A 25,264-nucleotide genomic window follows, 5' to 3' on the forward strand; every position below is an offset into this window, starting at 1 on the left:
AGGGCCACTTATGCTGATCCCTGCAATGAATAACTGGAAGGCTCTGCCAACCATAAAGATGGGCACAACTCATTGTGATTCATCCTGGGAGTATTTTGATGTATTCAGCAGGATCAGAATAACTGGCTGCTGGTAACTGTGTTGAAAGATCACAAGTGGATTATAAAAGCAAAATGGATGTGTGGGAGGTTTGTGTTCTTGGGCCACAGAAGTTGTGTATTTTGGTAACCGGCTGAGGACTATGCAGGAGTTTAAAATTTCACCCCCTGCACCCTTGTGTCCCTTTGTGCGGGTAACCATAATCAGGAGGGGATTACTGCCTACAAGTACAAAGAGTTGCACTTGTGAGAATGGAGAAATTGAATTGCCAATTAACTTAAGGGGTCGGTTAATTCTAGTCAAAACAATAATGCTTCATGCCTGAGTTTTGCACTTTGCCCGCTTGTAGTAATTTCACCAAACATTCTTTGCTTGAAGTTAGGTTCTTAGTGGGGTGCCACAGGATTCTGTGTTAGGCCCACTTTTATTTAATTCATTCATTGCACTGCAAGCACTGTTCATCCTGATGAAACAAAAGACAAAGGCCAATAAATTCAATCCAGCATGTGACATCCTTGCAGAAGGATCTGGACAAGCTCAAAATCTAGCCAATTTAGCTGCAGATGAGATTTAGTCTTGAAAAATGGAAGGTTATATTTTGGATTTAAAAATATGCTATTCCTTGATGGACATGGGCCTGGGGTTACTTGTGGGTGATATCCTTAGCTGTAGCAAGTCATGCCAGTCAGCAGCATGAAGGGCTAGCAAAATACTGTCCTGTGGGAGGGTAGATTTACCCTCCCCAAGGAAGGAGAGGGTAAATCTACCCTGTCTAAAATATGCCATGCAGTTTTGTCTCTAGTGCTTAAAAGGGATAATAAAAAGAAAGAGAAAGTCCAGATATGGGCAACTAATATATTAAAAGGAATAGAAGGTCTCAGTTACAAGGAAAGACTGGCCAAGCTGGGGTTGGTTACACTAAAAGCGCTTAATGGGGGGTTAGATAATATATATAAATATATAAGGGGACCATACAATAAACTCCCTGGTGATCTATTTACCAGTAGGTCCTTCCTGCAGACAAGACAAGGGCATCCATTCCGATTAGAAGAAAGGAGATTCCATCTTGAATTGCAAGGCTTTTTAACAGTAAAAGATGTGAAGTTGTGGGATTCTCTCCCTGAGGCTGTTTTACAGATGTATCACAGATACATTAGTTCCAAAGCCATTTGGATGCCAACAAAAATACAGAGTTAGGACAATTGAACTTGATGGGCATGTGGCTTTGTTCAAACTCTGATATTTGCAACACAGTTTATAACATAGACCACTGACCGTAGACCATTGAAGAGACAAGTAACAAGTCCTGAAGAGAATATTGCCTTTACACGACGAAAAGAAATATAAACAAGGAGTGTCTGGTTGAACTGGATGCTCTGCAAGTTATAATAAAGAGTCCTATTGTGCTGACTCATAAACAAGTTGCTGCAACAAGTCTGGGTGTGACTGATCTCAGGTATCATTTATTAAATCCTCTCTTTTCCTGTTCTGTGCGGTTTTTGGTAATGAATACACAAAAGGTAGATTTTGCATAAGGAACTGCACATTTAAACATCCACGCAGAAGTTAAAAGAGTCGTTTAACTTTTAGTATGATGTAGACATTAATATTAAAAGACAATTTGCAATTGATCTTAATCTTTTATTCTTTAATAGTTTGTGGTTATTAAGAGTTTTGTTTGGTGTTTTAGCAGCTATTTGGTTTACCCTAGAAACTAGGCAGTTTCAACAAGAGTTGAAAATATGAATAAAAAAATACTTATTTTATATGTTACATATTAGTGAAATGATGACTTACTCCTATATGTAATAAAAGGCACTAAGTTTGCCCAGGAACAGTAACCCATAGCAACCAATAAAATGTAAGTTTTTAAACAGGTGACTAGTAAATGCTTTCTGCTGACTGGTTGATATGGTGGGTTACTGCTCTCAGGCAAACTTAGTGTATTTTGTTACATAACCCCTTTAATGGCTAAACAATCTTTTAATACATTTTATAACATTGTTTGTGGGGGAAACCGCTGCCTTAGGGTTACTGGTGCTAAACTACTGGTGGCAATACACTGGCCAATAAAAGCTGCCAACTAGGCCAGATCTTAATGAGAGGGTCTGACAGGAACCACATCATCATGTTGATGTGGTCCTTATCTGATTGGCTCCCGTTTGGTCCAGCATGTGGGTGACCAAATTGGGCCCAGATCTGCTCATTCAATGACCTTGCCAAATAAGAAGATCTAGAAATGTATGCCCAGCTTTGGTGCTGTGGCAGACAGGGACCTTAAAAAAGATCCAACATAATTAGTTTTGGTATCTCATCTATTTTCTAGAACCTAGTGATTATTCTCTATAATTTGATCCCCAACCAGTGGTTCATGAACAACATGTTGCTCACCAATCCCTTGGATGTTGCTCTCAGTGCCCCCAAACCAGGTAATTATTTTTGAATTCCTGACTTGGTGATTTACTACCAAATAAAGCCTCCTTTAGTGTGCATGGAGGCTACCGAATAGACAATCGTACCCCTTATTTGGAACCTCAATTAACTTTTATAATGCTTGAGTTGCTCTCCAAGTCTTTTTGCATTTTACTGTGGCTCACGAGTAAGAAAGTTTGGGACCCCTGCCCTACAGCATACATTTTTGAATTTGGGTGAATGTTTTTTGACAAAGAGACATTTTGAGGATCACTTTTATTTGTGTAACACAAATTAATGACTTTCCTAGGGATGTGGTAAGGGCTTAAAGGTGAAGGAAAGTTAAAAATGATTAGGGGGTGCCAAATGTTAGGCACCCCCCAGTGATTGTAATCGCTTACTTATTTCGCAGGCTGGTGCTCTTGTTACAAGAAAAACACACCAGCCCGGGGTAGCTGCAAGCCACTAATCCTATTCCCACTCTTATATATCTTCAGGATCTCAAGGACTTTTTTTGTTAAAGTTCAGCTTTTCACTCTACTGTGCATGTGTAAGTGGCACAAAGAAAGAAGAAGCAGAGGATCACTGCCTCACAACTACACCGAGCTGGTGTGTTTTTTTCTCCTAACAGGAGCACCAGCCAGGTGATAAATGTAAGCGATTACAATAACTGGGGGTGGCTTAACATATGACACCACACAGTGATTTTTAACTTTCCTTCTCCTTATTGTTTGGGATGGGTATATTCACATAAAGTGCAATAAAAAGTGAATTAAAGTGATACTGATATGTTCCTATCAAAGGTACGCTTAAGACAAATCCCAGCAGTCTTTTTCCTTTTTCAAAGAAACTCTATCTTCCTGTTGCTCCTGCCCAACAATACTGCTCATAGGAGCAGGCCTATGACCATCTATTTGTTTTCGTGTGACAGGACAGTGTTTATGCTTGACAAGAAGATATTGCTGGCCTGGTTTGGCTAGGGAGGCTTTCTTTAAGCAATTTTTTTACTTTTTCCATTTAAGTCTCCTTGGAGGTCCACCTTTGGAGAACTTTTTACTATTTCATAACATGTTTACAGATATAGTAAACTTCTGGCTTATCAGTCATCAAAGCTTAGTTCTAAAACTATCTAAAAAATATAAGTTTTCAAGTTGGAGTTTCATTTGTATGTAAGACTTTCTAAAAACCTTACCCTAACTTGCATTTGAACTGAGCTCTCCCTGCCACTGCTCCTTGCAACAGGGGTGGACCCATGGTTTGGGAAACACAGAGATAAAGGGTAATGCTATAAAAGGTGCAATGGTCTGACCAGCTAACAGGTTACCAGACAAGGGCAAACTTTGCTAGATTTGTGAAAAGTAAACACTAACCAGCCCTTGTTGGCTTTGGACCATGGTCTCTGCCAGTTTTAGCTGATTATGAACAATAAAGATGTGTTGCCTATTATCTGTATACTAATACATACAGTTATATTTATACTGATGGCCTCTGTCAAGGTGTTTAGTCTGCAATTATTTTCTGTGGGAGGAAAACCTCCCATTTGGTTTTCTTCAACAGTGATTCAGAGGAATTAGAATAGTTCAAGCTCCAGTCAGATATTTGTGCTGCCCGTATTACCTGCTCAACTGGAAGCCAGCATTCTTATAAAACCATCATGTTTAAAACAAAAGGTCTAAACAAAAATATCAAAATAATTACTCAACCTGAAGAGGTAAATAAAGCCAGGGGGGCATGACCTCCTCCCACAGGCACACCCAGGCTCGGCGTTTAATTGGCTGGCAATCGTTAGTGTGTGCCACATCATTGTTAGTAAATAAGTCCATGTCACTACCGATCATCCAGAATAATTTTTTCTGTTTCGATTCATTATAAACCTGAGGAGAGTGCACAAAAGGCTGCAAAAATCATGACAGGTGAGTAAAATTTCTTTATTTTGTTAAGTACAGAGTAGGGAAATTAGTTAATGAAAGGGATTACGAAGCTTATAGTCATTTTGATTATAAGTTTGTGCTAACAACCAGTTTCTACAGATTTGCCAACACGTTGGTAGTAAAGCTTTACTTTTTATTAAAGGGTGTATGCCAACATTTTGTTCTAAAGAAGAGAAGAAGAGAATGCTAGTATCTACACAGAGAGAGAGACGGAGAGAGGGAGCGGGAGAGGGAGAGGGAGAGAGAGAGGGAGAGAGAGAGCAGGAGAGGGAGAGAGAGGGAGAGAGAGAGAGGGAGAGATAGAGGGTGAGTGAGATAAAAGGAGAGAGTTTGCTATTGGACTCCTATTGCATGGATATCATTATTTTGCCTTGCAATGTCTATTCTTCCTTCATATATGAATGAATTAATGTAACTTTATTGCACTCTCTATATATCAGGATAGTGGAGATTTATATGGCACACAGTGAGCTCCCAGGTGCTGTACTTTTACATTATTTGTTACTAGCACCCAGGCAGAGGATATTTTTTTAGTGTTAGTGCTCCTCCTTTGGGGATATACTATATATATATATATATATATATATATATACATAACGAAAAATTCACGGAAGTCGCACACACAGGACTTATACAAAACAAAACAAAAATGTTATTGCCAGAGAAGTGAACTGCTCTGGCAATAAAAAAATTTTTTTGTTTTGTATAAGTCCTGTGTGTGCGACTTCCGTGATTTTTCCTTGCACACTTTTTTCTGAACGTTGCACCCAGGCAACGTTAACTATCTGTTTCGTGAGTGCCGGCAGTCTCCATTTTATATATATATATATATATATATATATATATATATATATATATATATATATACAAGAACAAAAGGAGCACACAAATGCCCAGGGTGCTAGCAAAAAACATATAGAGCAAGACAGTGAGCTGCACACACTAGGACTTAAAAAAATAGAAAATTTATTTAAGCAAAGAAATCCAACGTTTCGAGCACTAACTGTGCTCTTCCTCAGGGAGGAAAAAACCAAAATATATATAGTTTTATGGAGATTTCTCACTTGTATAGGTGAAAAACTCCCAGCAGTACACTACCAAATTTCCAAAGCACTGCTTCAGAAAGCTGTATACTTTAGATTTCAAGGACAAAAATTCCAATAACAGAAGGTTTATCCCAGAAAATTGTACATTTTTGGAAAGAACAGATTCTGGGGAATCCAGAATAGGCACAACTGTCTGTCTGCTCCAAACTATCAAGTCACAATGCTTTCCTAAAGTTATTGATTTTTATCAAAATTTGTGAAATTTTTAAACAATCGCTTCAAAGCTTCCAGTCTATAGTATCTAATCTCCTACAGCTCATATAGTAACCAAATAAAATACACTAAATATGAATGCCAGGGGTCTCCTGAACAGTTTGATGCCCAATATGTATAGGTTTAGCTAAGTATGTGGCATGTAGGGGCCCCAATTGGAACATACCCCCATATGATCAATCATTTCTGTTATTTCAGCTCCAGCAAAATCAACACATTTACATCATTATATGTGGGATAATGCTACAAAAAAATACGCTCACCCCAGAAAGTCATATATTTTTGGAAAGTACACATTCTCTCGAATCTAAAATTGGTACCCATGTCTTTCTACTCCAAAGTACCAAGCCACACAGCTTTTCTAAAGTTATCAATTTTGATGACATTTCCAAAAATCCCCTCAAAGCTTACAATTTGCAGCATCTTATCTCCCACATAGCGTTAGGTACCAAGATAAAACACCCTGAATTTGAACACCAGGGTCCACTGAACAGTTTGATGCCCAATATGTATAGGTTTACCTAAGTATGTGGCATGTAGGGGCCCCAATGTGAACATACCCCCATATGATCAATCATTTCTGTCATTTCAGCTCCAGCAAAATCAAAACATTTACATGATTTATGTGGGATAAAGCTAGTAAAAAGTAAGCTCACCCCAGAAAGTCATATATTTTTGGAAAGTACACATTCCCCCGAATCTAAAATGGGTAAACATTTATTTTTGCTCCAAAGTACCAAGCTGTAAAGTTTCCTAAGTTTGCAGATTTTTATGACATTCAGAAAATCGCATAAAAATGTTGCAATTTGTCGCATTCATCTCTCACAATTTCTTAATAAAGATCAGATAAAGGCAAATCACCCCAAATAGGAACACCTAAGGTCTACTGAACAGTTTGATGCCCAATATGCATAGATATACCAAAGTCTGCGGTGTGTACTGACCCCAAAATGAAAATAGCGCAAATGGATTTCTCGCCTGCCAACTCAGCTTTTGTATACAGAGCCCCCTGCAGAAACTTGGGGCGGCAGCACTTGGGGGAAGGAGGAAACAGGAAGAAGCAGCAGACGCGATCGCGTCTGCTGCTTCTAGGATGGTCCTGCGACGATCACGTTGCCCAGGGGGCTGTCATCAGTAGAAACTCTCTGCAGCGGCGGAGAGTTTCAAATGCCGACGACGTATGGGATGTACGGGGCAGAGAACTAATGTTTCGGCTGAAGCCCCAGCCTTTGCCGACAAAGTCCTGCGTGTGTGGATCATGCTTGTTGAACATCATATATATATATATATATATATATATATATATAGTGTTGCTACAAATTGTGGGGTAGGTCATTTGTGGGGGTCATGAGATCTACCACAGTTAAAATAGTGTGACAACTATCATTTGGTGGAATAAGCAAGAAAAAGTATCAATCAATGTTTAACAAATACACAATGCAATATATAAATGCAGTGCCAAATTCACATTTAATGCCCACATAACATTATTCAAGTGCCAACTTCAAGTTTAATGTGAAAAGATTGTAGTAGTTTTTACTTCCCTTTTCCATAGCCCACCAACCCCTTGGATGTTGCGCTTAATACCCCCAAACCAGGTAGTTATTTTTGAATTCCTGAGTTGGTGGCAAATTATGGTTGAACATGATGGACGTATGTCTTTTTTCAACCCAACTTACTATGTTACTATGTTACTATGAATAAAGATTTACTACCAAATACTACTACCAAATAAAGCCCCTGTAAGCTGATAATGTGCATAGAGGCTACCTAATAGCCAATCTTATTATTAAAGGTTGGTTATCCCTGTCTTAGGGGATAGGTAGGGAGTAAGCTGAGGTACCACCCCCTAGCCATCCCTCACAATTCCGTATTAATGGAGAAAATGGGACGTTTGTCTGTTTTTTTGCTCTTTAAATGACCCTAAAAGAGCTCATTTACCAGCACTGGGCAAATTTGCACCTGGGTAGTAACACATAGCAACTGAAGGTAGAACAATAAAAGCAAAAATGTAATTGGTTGCTATTTGTTACTTTTCAAGTACAATTTTGCCCAGTGTTGATAAATGTCTGTCATATTTAAAACTGACTGTCAGAGAAGTGGTTAAAGACAGTTGACTTAAACACTAGTGGGGCTCATTTATCAAAACCGGGCAAATTTGCCCGTGGACAGTAAGCCATAGCAACCAATCAGTGATTGACTTTTTTCTGCCAGCTGCAGGTAGAACAATGAATGCAACAATTTGACTGATTGTCATGGGTTACTGTCCACAGGCAAACTTGCCCAGTGTTGATAAATGATCCTCAGTACTGGCTCATATATAAATACCAAGCAAATGTGCACCTGGGCAATAGCTCATGGCAACCAATCAATGTTTTGCTTTTATTCATCTACCTGCAGCTGGCTTAAAAAAAAAGGTAATTGCTGCCCAGGTGTCAATTTTGCCCAGTCTTCATAAATGTGCCTCACTCTCTCTAAAGCCCTGCACCCTGCCTGAGAGATATGTTGCTGGCTGCTATCCCAAAAGATAAGTAAAAGACTTAGCGCCCCAATATTTTGTACCAACAGGTTTGGGACCTATTATCCAGAATTCTCTGGACCTTGGGTAAAAAGGGATATTTCCGTCATTTGGATTTCCATAATTTTAGTCTACTTAAAAATTGTTGAAACAGTAATTAAACCCAATAGGATTGTTTTTGCTGCAATAAGGATTAATTATATCTTAGTTGGGATCAAGTACAGGTACTGTTTTATTATTACAGAGAAAAGGGAATCATTTAACCATGAAATAAACCAATAGGGCTGTTCTGCCCCAATAAGGGGTAATTATATCTTAGTTGGGATCAAGTACAGGTACTGTTTTATTATTACAGAGAAAAGAGAATCATTTAACCATGAAATAAACCAATAGGGCTGTTCTGCCCCAATAGGGGGTAATTATATCTTAGTTGGGATCAAGTACAGGTACTGTTTTATTATTACAGAGAAAATTGAATCATTTAACCATTAAATAAACCCAATAGGGCTGTTCTGTCCCCAATAAGGGGTAATTATATCAGTTGGGATCAAGTACAGGTACTGTTTTATTATTACAGAGAAAATTGAATCATTTAACCATTAAATAAACCCAATAGGGCTGTTCTGCCCCCAATAAGGGGTAATTATATCTCAGTTTGGATCAAGTACAGGTACTGTTTTATTATTACAGAGAAAAGGGAATCATTTAACCATTAAATAAACCCAATAGGGCTGTTCTGCCCCCAATAAGGGGTAATTATATCTTAGTTGGGATCAAGTACAGGTACTGTTTTATTATTACAGAGAAAAGGGAATCATTTAACCATGAAATAAACCCAATAGGATTGTTCTGCCCCAATAAGGGGTAATTATATCTTAGTTGGGATAAAGTACAAGGTACTGTTTTATTATTACAGAGAAAAAGGAAATAATCTTTAAAAATGTAAAGTATTTAATTAAAATGGAGTCTATGGGAGATGGCCTTCCCAATAACAGATCCCATACCTGTACCATATGTATACAGATATTACAGATAAGGGATGTTAAGAAATAACAAGTGCAAAGTTTGCTCCAGGTATAGTAACCCATAGCAGCAAATTGGTAAAATTAACTGTCCTGCTGTCTGACATAAAACGTTTTCCAGCAAAGAGCTGGCAGGGAAAGTGGGTAACACCTTTTCCATATTTTTTAAGGTCCTAACAATTTCCTTATTATATTTAATTTATAGTCTTAAGATTAAGAAAATTTAGCATGGAAGAATCCTCCAACATGGCGGAACACAGGACTAACTATTACAGCAGCAGTGACCTGATCTTGAGACGAGCGCAGGCCTTTAGAATAATGCTTTACTTCAATAGGCCTCTTCAGGAAAAGGACAAGGTGGAATTCACTGCAGCTACAGGTAACACCATCTAATGAGATACTTTCATTTGTTTCCGCAAAATTTATAACTGCCATCTTAGTTACTGTATGCATTTCATTAAAGGGGTTGTTAACCTTTGAATTTACTTTTTGTAGGATGTAAACATTGATATTCTGAAACACTGCATTTGGACTTAATTTTTTAAAGTTTTTGTTTTTTCAGTTATTTAGCTTTTTATTCCGCAGCTCTCTAGTTTGGTATTTCAGGAGTTATCTGGTTGCTAGGGTCTTGTTTACACTAGCAACCAGGCAGTGAATAGGAAAGTTAAGTAATAAAAAGTAACAATAACAATAAAATTGTAGCATCTCAGAACAATAGTTCTTTAGGTGCTGGGTTCAGTGACCCCCTTTTAAAAGTTGAAAAAGGCAGAAGAAGACATAAATCAAAAAATGAGTTATAGTTAGGAATTAATGAAGCAATGGTGTTGGACCATAGAGATGTAGCGAACTGTTCGCCGGCGAACTAATTCGCACGAAAATCGGGTGTTCGCAAGTTCGTGAACTTTTAGCGATGTTCGCAATTTTGGGTTCGCCTTAGCTGGAGCCAAATTTTGACCTCTCACCCCAGAGCCAGCAGATACATTGCAGCCAATCAGGCAGCTCTCCCTCCTGGACCACCCCCAGACCACTCCCTTCCATATATAAACCGAAGCCCAGCAGCCATTTTACATTCTGTCTGTGTGTGCTTGATGAGCTAGCATAGGGAGAGAGCTGTGCAGGGGTTTGAGGGACAGTTTAGGTAGCTTTGCTGACTAGTAATCTACTTTCTACTGCTCTGTATGTAGCTGCTGGGGACAGCTGTCCTGCTGATCTCATCTGCTGTAACCCAATAGTGCTTTTTATTTGCTTTTATTTTCTGATTACTGATTACAACAACGTATTTTTCAGAGAAATGTTTGCCCTTGATCCCCCTCTGGCATGCCACTGTCCAGGTCGTGGCACCCTTTAAACAACTTTAAAATCAGTTTTCTGGTCATAAATGGCTTTTCTAGGTTTCAAAGTTCGCCTTCTCATTGAAGTCTATGTGTCACGGTCGGCACCCAATACCAGAGCTAGTGCCGAGCACCCTGGTCTCAGCTCGTGCTTCACCAGTAGCGTGACCGCCTTTGGCTTCGGGAGGAGCCCTCAGCTACTCGGATGCCACCTGGACTTATACGAGAGGTGCAAGGCAGGAGTTCTGGCTAGCAATGGGGTACGACTGTAGAAAGTCAGTTAGGCCAAAGATCACGGTACAAATAGGGTTAAACGAGGTCGTCGTCAGGCAGGCTAGGTCGGGGCGGGCAGCAATCAAGGATAGTCAGACAGGCAAGGCTCAAACCGGGTAATCAATACAGCAGGATGAGACGAAATCGTAGTCAAAGTACAAGCCGGGGTCAGATATGGATAATCAGAATAGTCAGGAGCAAGCCGGGTCAAAACACAGGAAGGCAACAAGCAGGATACAGAAACAAGGCTCAGAAAAGCACCAGGATCAAATCCTATCACGGGCAATGAATCTAATACAGATGGCCCTTTAAATATTTTGAATTTCGCGCCTTTGCGCGCTGACGTCATGACGTCATGCGGAAGTGCGCGCGCACCTAGGAGACAGCCGGCACAGAGAGCAGACGGCGCGGCGGGCGTCCCCGCCGATGGCAGCGCGGCGGGCGTCCCCGCCGTGCCGGTAAGGCACTTTTCCTCACATTACCCCCCTCTCTAGGGGGGGCCACTGGACCCCCAGGCTTCTCAGGAAACCTTAAATGGAATTGCTTCCTAAGGCGGTCAGCCTTGATGTCATCAACTGAGACCCAGGAGTTCTCCTCAGGGCCGAAGCCTTTCCACCTGGTAAGATATTGTAACTTACCTCTCACCAGGCGGGAGTCAAGGAACTCCTGGATCTCATATTCAGGCTGACCTTCAATCAGCACCGGGGGAGGAACGGACAAATGACGAGTGTTAGCAGCAGGTTTAAGGAGAGAAACATGAAAAGTATTAGCAATCTTGAAATTAGGAGGTAACTGCAGACGGACAGAAGATGGGTTAACTATTGCAATGATGGGATATGGACCAATAAACCTGGGTCCCAGTTTGGGAGAGGGAACCTTTAACTTAATATTCTTGGTTGATAACCACACTAAATCCCCCACCTTGTACTGGGGAGCATCCCTACGGGATTTGTCAGCAGCTTTTTTCTGGGCTAGGGAAGCTGCAGATAGTGACTCATGAACTAGCGACCAGATTTCGGAAAACCTTAAGACAGAGGAATTGGCAGAAGGTACGGGGGAATTAGAGCCAGAAAAAGAAAATGCTTTGGGGTGTAACCCATAAACGACAAAGAAAGGAGACCTCCCTGAGGAGGAATGGGTAGCATTATTGTATGCAAATTCTGCCCAGGGAAGTAGTTCAGACCATGTGGACTGGTTATCGGACACATAGCACCTGAGATACTGCTCAAGGGACTGGTTCACCCTTTCGGTTTGACCGTTAGTTTGGGGGTGGTAGGCAGAGGAAAAGGATAATTCCGTCCCAACTAAAGAACAGAAAGCACGCCAAAATCTTGACACAAACTGAACTCCCCTGTCAGAAACAATATTCACTGGAAACCCATGAAACTTAAAAATATGAGTAATGAATAAATCAGCCAGGGTTTTAGCAGAAGGGAGGTGTGGGAGAGGAATAAAATGAGCCATTTTACTAAATCTATCGACCACCACCCAAATTACTGTTTTACCCTGAGAAGGGGGTAACTCCACAATAAAATCCATAGAGATGTGGGACCAAGGCTTCATTGGGATGGGTAAGGGATTTAACAGACCCTGGGGCTGCTGATGAGATGATTTAGACCTCTGACAAATTGGACAGGAATTGACGAAAGTTTTAGCATCCTGCTTGAAGGATGGCCACCAAATATGGCGGGACAATAAAGAAATGGTTTTTGCAACTCCTGGATGACCTGCCATTTTAGAATCATGAACCTCTCTTAATACTTGTTCCCTAAACTCCTCAGGGACAAACCATTTACCAGATGGGGTTTCAATAGGAGCAGAAGATTGTAACGGGGACAATAAGAAAGAGAGGTCAGATTCCAAAGTTGCAATAATTAGCTCCCTGGGAATGATGGGAGTACACTCACTAGAGTCGGAGGAAACAGAATTGAAACTCCTAGAGAGTGCATCTGCCTTAGTATTCTTTGACCCGGGCTTAAAAGTTAAAGAAAAATTGAACCTTGAAAAGAATAAAGCCCACCTGGCTTGCCTTGGGTTCAGGCACTTAGCGGATTCAATATAAAGTAAATTTTTATGGTCGGTATAGACCGTAACTAGATGTTTAGCCCCCTCTAGGAGATGACGCCATTCCTCGAAGGCCAATTTCACGGCCAACAGTTCCCTGTTCCCTATGTCGTAATTGACCTCTGCAGGTGAAAACTTTCTAGAGAAAAAGGCACAGGGATGCATCTTATTTGTTATCGGGTGTCTTTGGGAAAGGACTGCCCCAGCTCCTACCTCAGAGGCATCTACCTCTACAAAGAAAGGGAGAGCGGAATCGGGAGATCTAAGGATAGGGGCAGAACTAAACTCTTTTTTGAGGGTTTCAAATGCTTGTACAGCCTCAGGAGGCCATATACTGGGATCAGCACCCTTCTTGGTTAGATTTGTGATGGGAGCTACAATTAGAGAAAAATTCTTAATGAATTGACGATAATAATTGGCAAAACCAAGAAACCTTTGTATTGCGCGTAACGAAAAGGGTTGGGCCCAATCTAGGACAGCTCTCACTTTGCCTGGATCCATCTCTAGACCCTTGCCGGAAATAATAAAACCCAAAAACTGGACAGTAGAGACTTCAAAGGTACATTTCTCTAGTTTTGCATACAGGTTGTTCTCCCTTAGTCTTTTTAAGACCTCACACACATGTTTACGATGTTCATTTAGATTAGAAGAGAAAATAAGAATATCGTCAAGGTAGACCACTACGAATACCCCCAGCAGGTCACGAAAGATGTCGTTGACAAATTCTTGAAAAATTGCGGGGGCGTTACAGAGCCCAAAGGGCATTACTAAATACTCGTAGTGGCCGTCCCTGGTGTTAAAAGCAGTTTTCCACTCATCCCCCTCTCTAATACGGATGAGATTGTATGCGCCTCTAAGATCAAGCTTGGTATAGATCTTGGCAGCTTTAACCTGATCAAATAACTCAGAAATTAGAGGAAGAGGGTAGCGATTTTTAATAGTGACTTTGTTTAAACCCCTGTAATCTATACAAGGACGGAGACCTCCATCCTTCTTACCCACAAAGAAAAACCCCGCCCCTGCAGGAGAATTAGAAGGCCGGATAAAACCTCTTTCGAGGTTTTCCTGGATATATTCCTTCATGGACTGGGACTCAGGTAGGGAAAGAGGGTATGTACGACCACGAGGGGGAGAGGAACCTGGAACCAGATCAATGGGACAGTCATACTGTCTGTGTGGGGGTAAGGTTTCGGCCGCCTTTTTGGAAAAGACATCGGCATAAGCCGAATAGGCTGCAGGTAACCCCTCAAGTGAGGTGGCTGCTATAGTTGAGGGAATACAAATACCCCTACAACAAGAACCCCATTGAGACACCTCCCCAGTAACCCAATTAATCTGGGGGTTATGAACCTGGAGCCAGGTTAAACCCAAAATGAGTGGGGAAGAGGCACCTTCAATAAGAAAAAGGACTATCTCTTCAACATGGAAATTGTTCACACATAAGGATAAAGATACAGTTTTCTTATCTACTACACCAGACCCTAAAGGTCTTTTGTCCACCGTAAATAACCTCATGGGAACACTTAGAGGGACCACAGGAATGCCATGTTTAGCAGCAAATGTGGCCTCAATAAAGTTACCCTCTGCCCCAGAGTCCACGAAAGCAGACAAGTTAACAGAGTCCGTAGGCCAGGACAGTTTGACCGGTAGCTGCACCTTAGAGGCAGATTGGGGAGAGGAAACGCCTGCACCCAAATGAAGCTCCCCTTCTTTATTTAGGCTTGGGCATTTCCCGGCCTCTTGGTGCATTGATTGAGAAAATGACCCTTGTCCCCACAATATATACATAACCCAAGGGTCCGCCTGCGTGTCTTTTCCTCAGGAGAGAGATGGAATAGGCCTAGTTGCATAGGCTCCTCCTGAGGTGGAGACACCGAGGAAGCCGAAGACTTAACATTGGTCACTAAGTCAGGTTTCCCATAAGTAGCCCCAGAGAAAGCAGTATGACCCCTTTCACTCCTCTCCCTTTGTCTCCTATCGATCTGGATGGCTAGGGACATGAGATCATCCAGACTGGACGACAAGGGGTAATTAACCAGGCTATCTTTAATAGAGTCGGATAGCCCGATACGGAACTGACTGCGCAAGGCCGCATCGTTCCACTCGGTCTCTCCTGCCCACCGGCGGAACTCTGTGCAATACACCTCTGCATCCCGTCTCCCTTGGCGCAGTTTACGAATCGCCAAATCGGCTGATGATGCACGATCCGGGTCGTCGTAAAGAAGTGCCATAGTATCAAAGAATACCTCAAGGGAAGAACGAGCAGGATCGGAAGGAGGCAGTCTAAGGGCCCAAACCTGGGGATCCCCCACTAGAAGGGTCATAACAAATTTTACTTTTTCCACACCAGAAGGGAAAGAATGAGGGAAAAGCTAAGATATAGTTTACATGCCTCTTTGAAGACGAAAAATTTGGACCTGTCCCCAGAGAATTTCTCAGGAAATGCAATTTTAGGCTCCTGGGGCCTATAGGTGTTACCTCCCATAGCAGATGCCCCCACAGAAGGGGAAAAACTAGGAACAGGCTGCTGCTGCGGAGATTGCGAAGTCTCCAGCTGGCGGGTTAGGTTGTGAAAACCCTGCAGGAGATAATTCTGTTTTTGCTCCTGATCCTCCAAACGCTGTAGCAGGGCAGTAAGAAGCGCTTCCGTAGTAGCAGATGGAGTGGGGGGAGCAGCAGCGGACTCAACGTGATCTTGGTCCTCCATGGCCCGTGATAATGTCACGGTCGGCACCCAATACCAGAGCTAGTGCCGAGCACCCTGGTCTCAGCTCGTGCTTCACCAGTAGCGTGACCGCCTTTGGCTTCGGGAGGAGCCCTCAGCTACTCGGATGCCACCTGGACTTATACGAGAGGTGCAAGGCAGGAGTTCTGGCTAGCAATGGGGCACGACTGTAGAAAGTCAGTTAGGCCAAAGATCACGGTACAAATAGGGTTAAACGAGGTCGTCGTCAGGCAGGCTAGGTCGGGGCGGGCAGCAATCAAGGATAGTCAGACAGGCAAGGGTCAAACCGGGTAATCAATACAGCAGGATGAGACGAAATCGTAGTCAAAGTACAAGCCGGGGTCAGATATGGATAATCAGAATAGTCAGGAGCAAGCCGGGTCAAAACACAGGAAGGCAACAAGCAGGATACAGAAACAAAGCTCAGAAAAGCACCAGGATCAAATCCTATCACGGGCAATGAATCTAATACAGATGGCCCTTTAAATATTTTGAATTTCGCGCCTTTGCGCGCTGACGTCATGACGTCAGCGCGCATGCGCCTTTAAGATGCGGAAGTGCGCACGCGCGCGCAGCTAGGAGACAGCCGGCACAGAGAGCAGACGGCGCGGCGGGCGTCCCCGCCGATGGCAGCGCGGCGGGCGTCCCCGCCGTGCCGGTAAGGCACTTTTCCTCACACTATGGGGTTCGCAAAGTTCGCAAAAGTTCGCACTTTTTGGCAGAAGTTCGCGAACTTTTTTTGTGAGGTTCGCTACATCTCTATTGGACCAGTCTTGAGCTGACAAACGTCATGTTGGTCAAAGTGAAAGTTAAGCTTGCATTGGAAAGAGACATTTGCATGGAAACTGAAGATTTCAAAGTAGATAAAATGCTTTTTATGTGTTGATGTATTATACACAGGCCCATCTTTTTGTATTCTTTCCCTTAATGTGTTCTTCTTTTGTATGTATAAATGCTCATATATTCCATTCCTAGGACCTGACCCACAAGAAGCTGATGATACAATGTGTATATTTCCACTGTTTGGTTCTCAAAGCAAAGCTTCTTGGACAGCCGAAGTTGATTCCATTGACTCTAACTGCGTCACTGCCATAATTACCAGCTCCGCTGATGCTGTTATTGGACGTTATAAACTGCAACTTTACACCACATCCAGTAAAAAAAAGTCATACTTCAAATTACGCGAGTTTGTACTGCTCTTTAACCCTTGGGCTGAAGGTAAGATGGAGGTTTCCAACAGCTGTTAATGGCAGGATAAAAAAAGACACTAAACAAAGAGACTGGAGGTTTAGCAAAGACCAGCAGGCTAGGTTATTTACTAGAGCAATGATCCACAACCAGTGGCTCCTGGCAACCAACACCTTGGAAGTTGCTTTCAGTGCCCCCGAAGCCAGATAGTAATTTTTGAATTCCTGACTTGGCAGCAAATTTTGGTTGATAAAAACAAGATTTACTACCAAATAAAGCCTCCTATAAGCTGATAAAGGCTACCTAATAGCCAATCGTAGCAGTTATTTGGCACCTCCATGAACTTTTATGATGCTTGTGTTGCTCTCCAAGTCTTTTTACATTTGAAGGTTGGGATCCCTGCACTAGAGGACAGACCCAGTAACCAAAGTACCAGATCATAAACCCCTGGTTGATCTGAACCTGATCTGGAACCACAGAACCCTGTTTGCTCAGGCAATGTGCCTCAGTGGGCAGGATCTATAAAAGGCTTCCTCTCAGTGCTGGTTGGAGACAGACAAGAGCCATTAACCCTTACCCTTGCTAACATTGTATTTCCCATGGAATATAGTCCAGTTTACAGGATTCAATTAGTCACTCAATTAAATACACAAACTTTGTTTTACAAAATACTGGGGCCATATGCTTACAGCAATGTAAGCTCTAAAATTCTATTTTAAGCCCTAACACAAGTTTGACCAGTTCTATCTAATTACAATTAATTATCTTGCAAGTTTTATAATATATTCACATATAAGGGTGATGGTTCACTGGGAGATTAGTTTCCCACGGTTAAATCTAGGCTACTGTGGGTCACTAATCTCCCCAAGATGCCTTTCCACCATCAATAAAGTAAATCACCAGTGGAAATGCATACGCATAGTTAAGTTGCCCAAAGTTTCCTTTAAGGGATGCGTATGACTTCCTACTGATGATTTACATTATTGCTAGTGGGAAGGCATTTTGGGGAGCTTAGTTGCCCATGGTAGTGAAGATTTATCATGGGCGAATTATCTTCCCAAGGGCCATAAGCCTAAATGATTTTTTTTTTTCATCAACATGTTTGATGGCTTGTAGGAAAATTACATGTGTTAGAGTCACTTAGGGGCAGATTTACTAATGCACAAACGGACCGAAAGGGTCCAAACGTGTTTTTTCGTAATGATCGGTATTTATGCGACTTTTTCGCCACCGTCGCAACTTTTTCGCATGTCCCGCGATTTTTTTGTCGTTACGACTTTATCATATATTTTCTGGGATTTTTTCGTCGCTGTCACGAAAAAAACGGATTGGTTTTTCTGCCGTTTACAATTGTTCAATACGGAAAAATCGCGATGGCGACGAAAAAGTGACACAAATTACGAAAAAAACGCAACATTTTTGTTTCAAATCCGATTTTTTTCCCATTCGGGATTCGGATTCGTGGATTAGTAAATGTGCCCCTTAGTCTGCCCGAGACCATATGATAACTGGAGATGGCCCAGAAAGTTATTGGGTAAAGTTTGAAGGGTGTTTTCTGAAAATAAAGTTTGACATTCATTTTTATGATTTGACATAAGGAAGCCGAAATAAAATAAAAATATGCCACTCGCTTTAAAAGTGAGGTATCTTAGCCCTATGGGCCATTGTTCTGTTTGAAAAATGAAATGATATGTTAATGAAAGAAAAACATAAACTAATTACAGGCCATATTTTTCATAGATGATGTAGTGTATATGGAGGATGAAAACGAGAGGTGTGAGTATGTCTTGAATGACCACGGTATCATCTACATTGGACACGAGGAGATGATCGATGAGCAGGGTTGGGACTTTGGCCAAGTAAGCACATTTGGTTTCAAGCAAATGCACAACCACACAATGCTAGAATTCAAGCTGGTAAAATGCAAGTGTGGAAGTAGAAACAATTCAGAAATGATCTGAAAAGGGATTGCAGATGTACAGTAAAACTGCATATTAGTTTTGATTGCTTCAGATTTTTAAATGAAGTAAAATACTTTTTCTGACCTATTAGGAGTCACGTTTGGTTTGTATACTAACCAACGAGTGCTTCTTTCTTAGATCTAACATATGAGGGTTGATTCGCTAAAGGTCGATAAGCGTTATTGCATGCTTTTTTGCGTTAAAATTGACACAAAAAAGTATTATCGCATGCGTTAAGTCGCATAACGCGTGCATTAAATATCGCACAACCGAATGCATTAATTTTAATGCATTACGTTAATTCTCGAGCAGAAATAATACTAACGCATGATTCACCAACACTTGGACGCGCTAAATATGGCATTAGTCTAAGCGAAAATTAACACCTACTTGGGGCAGGCGGTAATTATAGAAAAGTACAGTTCATGAGCTTTTGGCAAAACCATATGGACTTTGCAGTGTGATTTATTCAAGTATGTGTTGGCCCTAGAGTGATGTAGCCTCCAGTTTGCAGGGAAATGGTCATTTTCAGAACAGTAGTTTTCCGAAAGTAATGGCATGCATGGCTAATATGGCGTGCGGTTTTTGCACGCCCTGACAGTTTGTGCGCACTGTGTTAATTAGCGCGTGTTGCATCAAATACCGCACGAAAATAGTCTTTGCGACTTAAATAACGCAAACAGCATCGCGTCAAAATGAACGCAAGTATCCTTTTAGTGAATCATGCGTTAAGACGCGATAACATTTTTAACGCATGCTATAAATAGCGCTCATTTTAACACACCTTAGTTAATCAACCCTATGGTCTATTGACTCTGCTAAGCCTTTCAATTTCAGGTTAAATGTACTGAATTCAGTTAGTGAAACACAACTTTAAACTGTTGGTGTTATTAACATCTAAAGCAGTGATGGTGGTTTGCGAACAACAACTAGCTCACCACCCCCATTGATGTTCCTCACAATGGCCTCATAGTAGGTGCCCATTTTTAAATTCTTGGCTTGAAGGTAAATTTTAGAGGCATAAAGACTCAAGTTTACTTAAAAAGAGATTTTTGCAGGCTAGCAGTCCCATGTTTGGTTTCCCCGCAGATCTTTTGCTCATGCCTGTGTGGCTTCCCATCACTTTTCATATTTGAGTGTGGCTTCCAGATAAAAATGGTTGGGGACACCTGATTAAAAGGTTATCACCGCACAATTTAACAGTACTATTGTTGTATTCCCTTGGTGTGCATAGACATAGTTTTACAAAATTGACTTGGTTACTCAAATATGTAAAGCAAGTTGTAACATTCAGGTAACTATTTCCATAAAGGACATACATTGCAAAACTTCAACTGCTGTTTTCCACACTGGGAAATTAAATGTGATTGCAGAACTCACTTTCTGAAGTCAACCAATCAGGAAACCAGTTTCCTTCCATTCCAAAATACATTCAATTCTATAAATATCTTAATGATTTGAATATGTGTAATATATTTTTAATATGTGTAATTACAAAATACTGTAAATAGACAGCGTATCTTTTAATTTACAGTCATTATAACATGTAAAATATATCAAAAGGCATCACTTGAAAAGTAACCCATATAAGTGGTTGTAAAGGTATGTGACATGTTATCCAGAATGCTTGGGACCTGGCGTTTTCCAGATAAGGGATCTTTCTGTAATTTGGATCTCCATACCATAAGTCTGCTAAAAATCATTTAAATATTGAATAAACCCAATAGGATTGTTTTGCCTCCAATAAGGATTAATTATATCTTAGTTGGGATCAAGTACAGGTACTGTTTTATTATTACAGAGAAAAGGGAATCATTTAACTATTAAATAAACCCAATAGGGCTGTTCTGCCCCCAATAAGGGGTAATTATATCTTAGTTGGGATCAAGTACAGGTACTGTTTTATTATTACAGAGAAAAGGGAATCATTTAACCATTAAATAAACCCAATAGGGCTGTTCTGCCCCCAATAAGGGGTAATTATATCTTAGTTGGGATCAAGTACAGGTACTGTTTTATTATTACAGAGAAAAGGGAATCATTTAACCATTAAATAAACCCAATAGGGCTGTTCTGCCCCAATAAGGGGTAATTATATCTTAGTTGGAATCAAGTACGAGGTACTGTTTTATTATTACAGGGAAAAAGGAAATCATTTTTAAAAATTAGAATTATTTGCTTATAATGGAGTCTATAGGAGATGGCCTTTCCGTAATTTGGAACTTTCTGGATAACGGGTTTCTGGATAAGGGATCTCATACCTCTATCAGGTAAAAATAAATAATTCATATTGTTGAACTAAAAATGAAACAGTAGATTTAATGATTAGAGAGAACTCAGTGGGGCAGAAATAATTAGAAAAATAAAGAACAATATGAAAAAATTTAAATATATGGGGTTGAATATCTTATCCCCGGCCGCATGTGGAGAAGCACTAAGAGGTGCTCACTGCTTATTTGGAATGCACTTGCAGCTCAGTTGTGCAAGGCTGACTTGAGCATTTTGGTCAAAGACACCTCTTCGTTGGAGGTCTTTACATCCTCCATAGGCTTAATAATACTAGGAAGTTTCACTGGAGGATTTTACTCTCTCCCCTTGCTTACACTGAAGATGTAACTACATTTGAAGAACCATGTGCCACAGATAAACAAAGAGATGGCTTTACCTCAAAAATGACTTTCATGAATTAAGTGATTTTTAATTAACTGCCTCTGGAATACCCCTGTTGTCCCTCTGCTAGAGGTGGCTCATTCCATCTTAAAGCCATTTGAAGCAATGTATTAAAAGTTACAGAGTGGGCACTTGGCAACCCATGAGATGTTTGCTTTTGAACTGTGATCAATGCTACATACTGTTTTGGTAACTAAAACTAATGTAAACATTGAGTCTTTTATTACCAGCAATGAATGTAAGCTAGGGCAGTAATACCACAGGTGTTATCAAGATGGCAACAGGTATGGAGTGAAAAAGTCAAAGATTATGTGACTATTTGTAAGAATTAATTCCACTAGTGAAAACCTACATGCTTCAACTAACAAGACTTCCAGTCTCAGCACAGTGACTTTACATTGCATTTATTGCTAGTAACCCATGGGCTCAAACAATGGGTCTCAGAACCCACCCATCAGGATGACCATACCCTTGACCTCATCTTTTCTCACCTCTGCTCTCTAACTAACCTTTTAAACTCTCCTTTCCTTCTCTCTGATCACCATCTCCTGACACTCACGCTCTCTCTCTCGTACACCCTTCTTCCTCCTCCAAATCCTACCGCCAGATGCAAGAACCTTCATCACATTAATCTTCAACACTTTTCATAAACTCTGCAGCCTGTGCTCTCCTCCATCTCTTTATTCACTGACCCTGAACTTGCTGCATCTTTCTACAACCACACAATCACCACTGTCCTGGACAACTTTGCTCCTCTCTCCACCCACCACCCACATTGCACCAACAGACAACCCTGGCACACCAAACACACAAAACAACTCCAAAGGCAGTCCCACAGGCTTGAACGCTGTTGGAGAAAAAACTACTCCGGGACTAATTTTGACCACTACAATAATGTATTACACAACTACAGGAATGCTTTGTACTCTGCAAAGCAGTCCTACTTCGCCACTCTCATATCCACACAATCTCACAATCCCAAACAGCTGTTCAAAACTTTCCACCCAACCCACTGCTGCCTCCTCTATCACTTCTGAGGACTTTGCTAGCTATTTCATAGATAAAATTCTAAAAATCCGCACGGAAATAAATTGGAACTCCAAGGACATCACACTATCAAACATTCCCTCAGCTGTTGCTTTTCTGCGCTTACAGAGGAGGCTGTCTCTCTTCTCCTGTCTAAAGCTCACCTTACCACCTGCTCTCTTGGTCCTATTCCTTCTCATCTCATTCCTCCTCTTTCACCTATATTTGTTCCAACTCTCACCTCTCTCTTTAATCTCTCTCTCTCACCTTTTCATTCAAGCCTATAACCTAAACCCTCACAAATTACCCACTGAGCACCCCTAATCTTCCCTCATACACACTAACCACTGTTTTTCACTCCTCACTCCATACTTACTGTCACTTTACACACCAATGTGAACTCTAACGCTGTGCTAGTTACCCTGACCTTATGTATCAGCCGCCCTAGCTTTTAGAATGTAAGCGAGCAGGGCCCTTTTGTGAACCGTCTACATGTTACATGTTAACTGTTCTGTCTTTTGTACCCCTCCCTTTATTCTGTAAAGCGCTATATAAATAATAAAAATAACTGTGCAAAAGTGTGCCATAGAAAAAGTAAACAACTCCTATATCTACTGATAGGGATACAAACTGTCCAACTATCTTCTCGTGCTCTGGTCTCATCTTCTGACCATCATAGTTATTTACCTCCTTTTAATTTGCTCCACTGTTATCATCCTTCATATGGTCATTCATTTTTTTTGTCATTTTTCTAGTTTGAAGAAAATATTTTGGACATCTCTCTCCAGATCTTAGATAGGAGTTTAAACTATCAGGATGATCCAGTTTTGGATTGTTCCCAGAGGTATGATCCTGGTTATGTAGGGAGAGTACTTACTGCAATGGTGAGTAAATGGATATTATTCTTTCTAAAGGATCAGCACTGTATTTTTTAGCATTTTGCTTTTGTACAAACATTTGGATGAACTGTATCTTAGTTCCCTCTGCAATTTATATTGAAATTGACTTTTTCTATAATGCATTCTAGGCTTATTTGCAAATGCTCTTGATACCAAAAATTCTCTATTTTCTACATTTCTCACTCAAAAGAAGCAGGGAAGAAATCCAAATATCTGTAAAAAAACGCACTAGCCAAAAAAAAACCATAAGCACATTGTCTAGGAATATCACTGCAGACATCAAATTAGTAATGGATTTCAGTTAAAGGGATTGTCATGGGAAAACTAGGTTTTACAAAACGCATCAGTTAATAGCATTCCTCCAGCAGAATCTTGAGCAAAACAGAGCAAACAGATTTTTTTTACATTTAATTGTAAAGTGGGGCTAGCAACGTTCTTAGTTTCCCAGGTGCCCACAGCCATGTGACTTGTGCTCTAATAAAGATCAGTCTGTCTCTTTACTACTGCACTGCCACTTGGAGTGAAATCACCCCCTCCCAGCAGCCGATCAGCAGAACAATGGGAAAATAGCAAGATAACAGCTCCCTGACACCTGTATTGCTAAAAATGCTCCCTGCCCATGCTACTGGTAGATATGAGAATTGCACTCAGAAATAAAAATCCAAGCCCAGCTCAGTCAAGTTACAACTCCTTTAGTTACACCAAGTAAGTTTCAAGACCTGCGTGTGCTCGAACTCTGGACCTCTGCCTGTTATAAGGACTTGAATTGTTTACTGCCCGCCTCTGACCACTGGCCTGTTGTAAGGACTTTCATATGTGTTATTGCTCATTTCATTATCACTCCTTATAATAAATCATGTTTTACCATAACCACATGTTTCCGGCCTACCAACAAGTGAAGTACCCACTTTATCTGTATTACACAGCATATAGGCTCCTACCTGCCAGTCACCCACCTGTGGCTTCACCTGACAGTAAGAGAAACAACAGCTTATCTGAAATCAGTTCTGTTGTGTAGTGCTGGCTCTTTCTGAAAGTTTAGAATTAGGCATAATGCATTAAGATGGTTGTCTACACACCAATATTACAGCTAAAAAAATCACATTTATTGGTTCAAGAATGAAATTTTAAATGGTAGAATGAATTATATGTAATGTACAGAGTGTAATTTAGTATTAAATACTACACAATAAAAATCATGATAGAATTCCTTTATGCCTTTCATAGAGAAAATAACAATCATGTTATTCAAAATACAATCCTTATTGCACACTAAAACACAAATAGAATCTAATTTATTTTTACTTATTCCCGAGTAAAGATTCTTAAAAAGTTAAAGGAGAAGGAAAGGCTAATAAAGAGTTAATCTCAAGCTGCAGGCATACCTTCAGTTGTCTCAATAGTGCCCTTAAGTCTCCCCATATTTCTCCCGTTCAGATGATCAGAAGCCAAACAGTAAGAAAAAACACTGAGCTGTGTAAAAAAGTTCCCAAAATGCCTCACTCCTGCACAGACACCCAGACCAAGTGAACATGCTCAATTAGTAAGACTATGAGTCAGCTTCCTGCTGATTGGCTCAGATCCACATTCCTAAGGGGGGGGTGAGTTCTTAGCATTCTTGAGGGAGGGGGGAGCAGCAGAGAGGAGATAGCTGAAAGCTGCGTGTCTCTGGCAGAGGAAAACAGACACAACTAATCTTTATTCAGAGAAGTCAGTGCAGCGTTTCTGTGAGTGCTTATGGCTGTATTTACACAGACCTTTCTGATAAAGCTTACTTAGTTTTTACATTTCTTTCTCCTTTAAGAATGTAAATGGTAAAATGGAAG

The 25,264-nt window shown here is 40.8% G+C and overlaps 1 protein-coding gene across 2 annotated transcripts in view; it reads left to right on the forward strand.

Moving 5' to 3' along the window:
* Nucleotides 1–4,133: 4,133 nt before the first annotated feature.
* The window catches only part of tgm3l.5 (transglutaminase 3 like, gene 5), a 31,634-nt gene continuing 10,503 nt past the window's right edge, over nt 4,134–25,264 (forward strand). Inside the window, exons 1-5 of one of the 2 annotated variants that reach the window (XM_031894004.1) lie at nt 4,134–4,424; nt 9,507–9,680; nt 16,670–16,912; nt 18,623–18,741; nt 23,295–23,423. In XM_031894004.1, coding sequence (XP_031749864.1) covers nt 4,418–4,424; nt 9,507–9,680; nt 16,670–16,912; nt 18,623–18,741; nt 23,295–23,423 — 672 coding nt within the window. In that variant the 5' untranslated portion in view covers nt 4,134–4,417. 2 annotated transcript variants of the gene reach the window in all.

Source organism: Xenopus tropicalis, chromosome 10 (assembly GCF_000004195.4).
Source record: "Xenopus tropicalis strain Nigerian chromosome 10, UCB_Xtro_10.0, whole genome shotgun sequence".
NCBI classification, from domain to species: Eukaryota; Metazoa; Chordata; class Amphibia; order Anura; family Pipidae; genus Xenopus; species Xenopus tropicalis.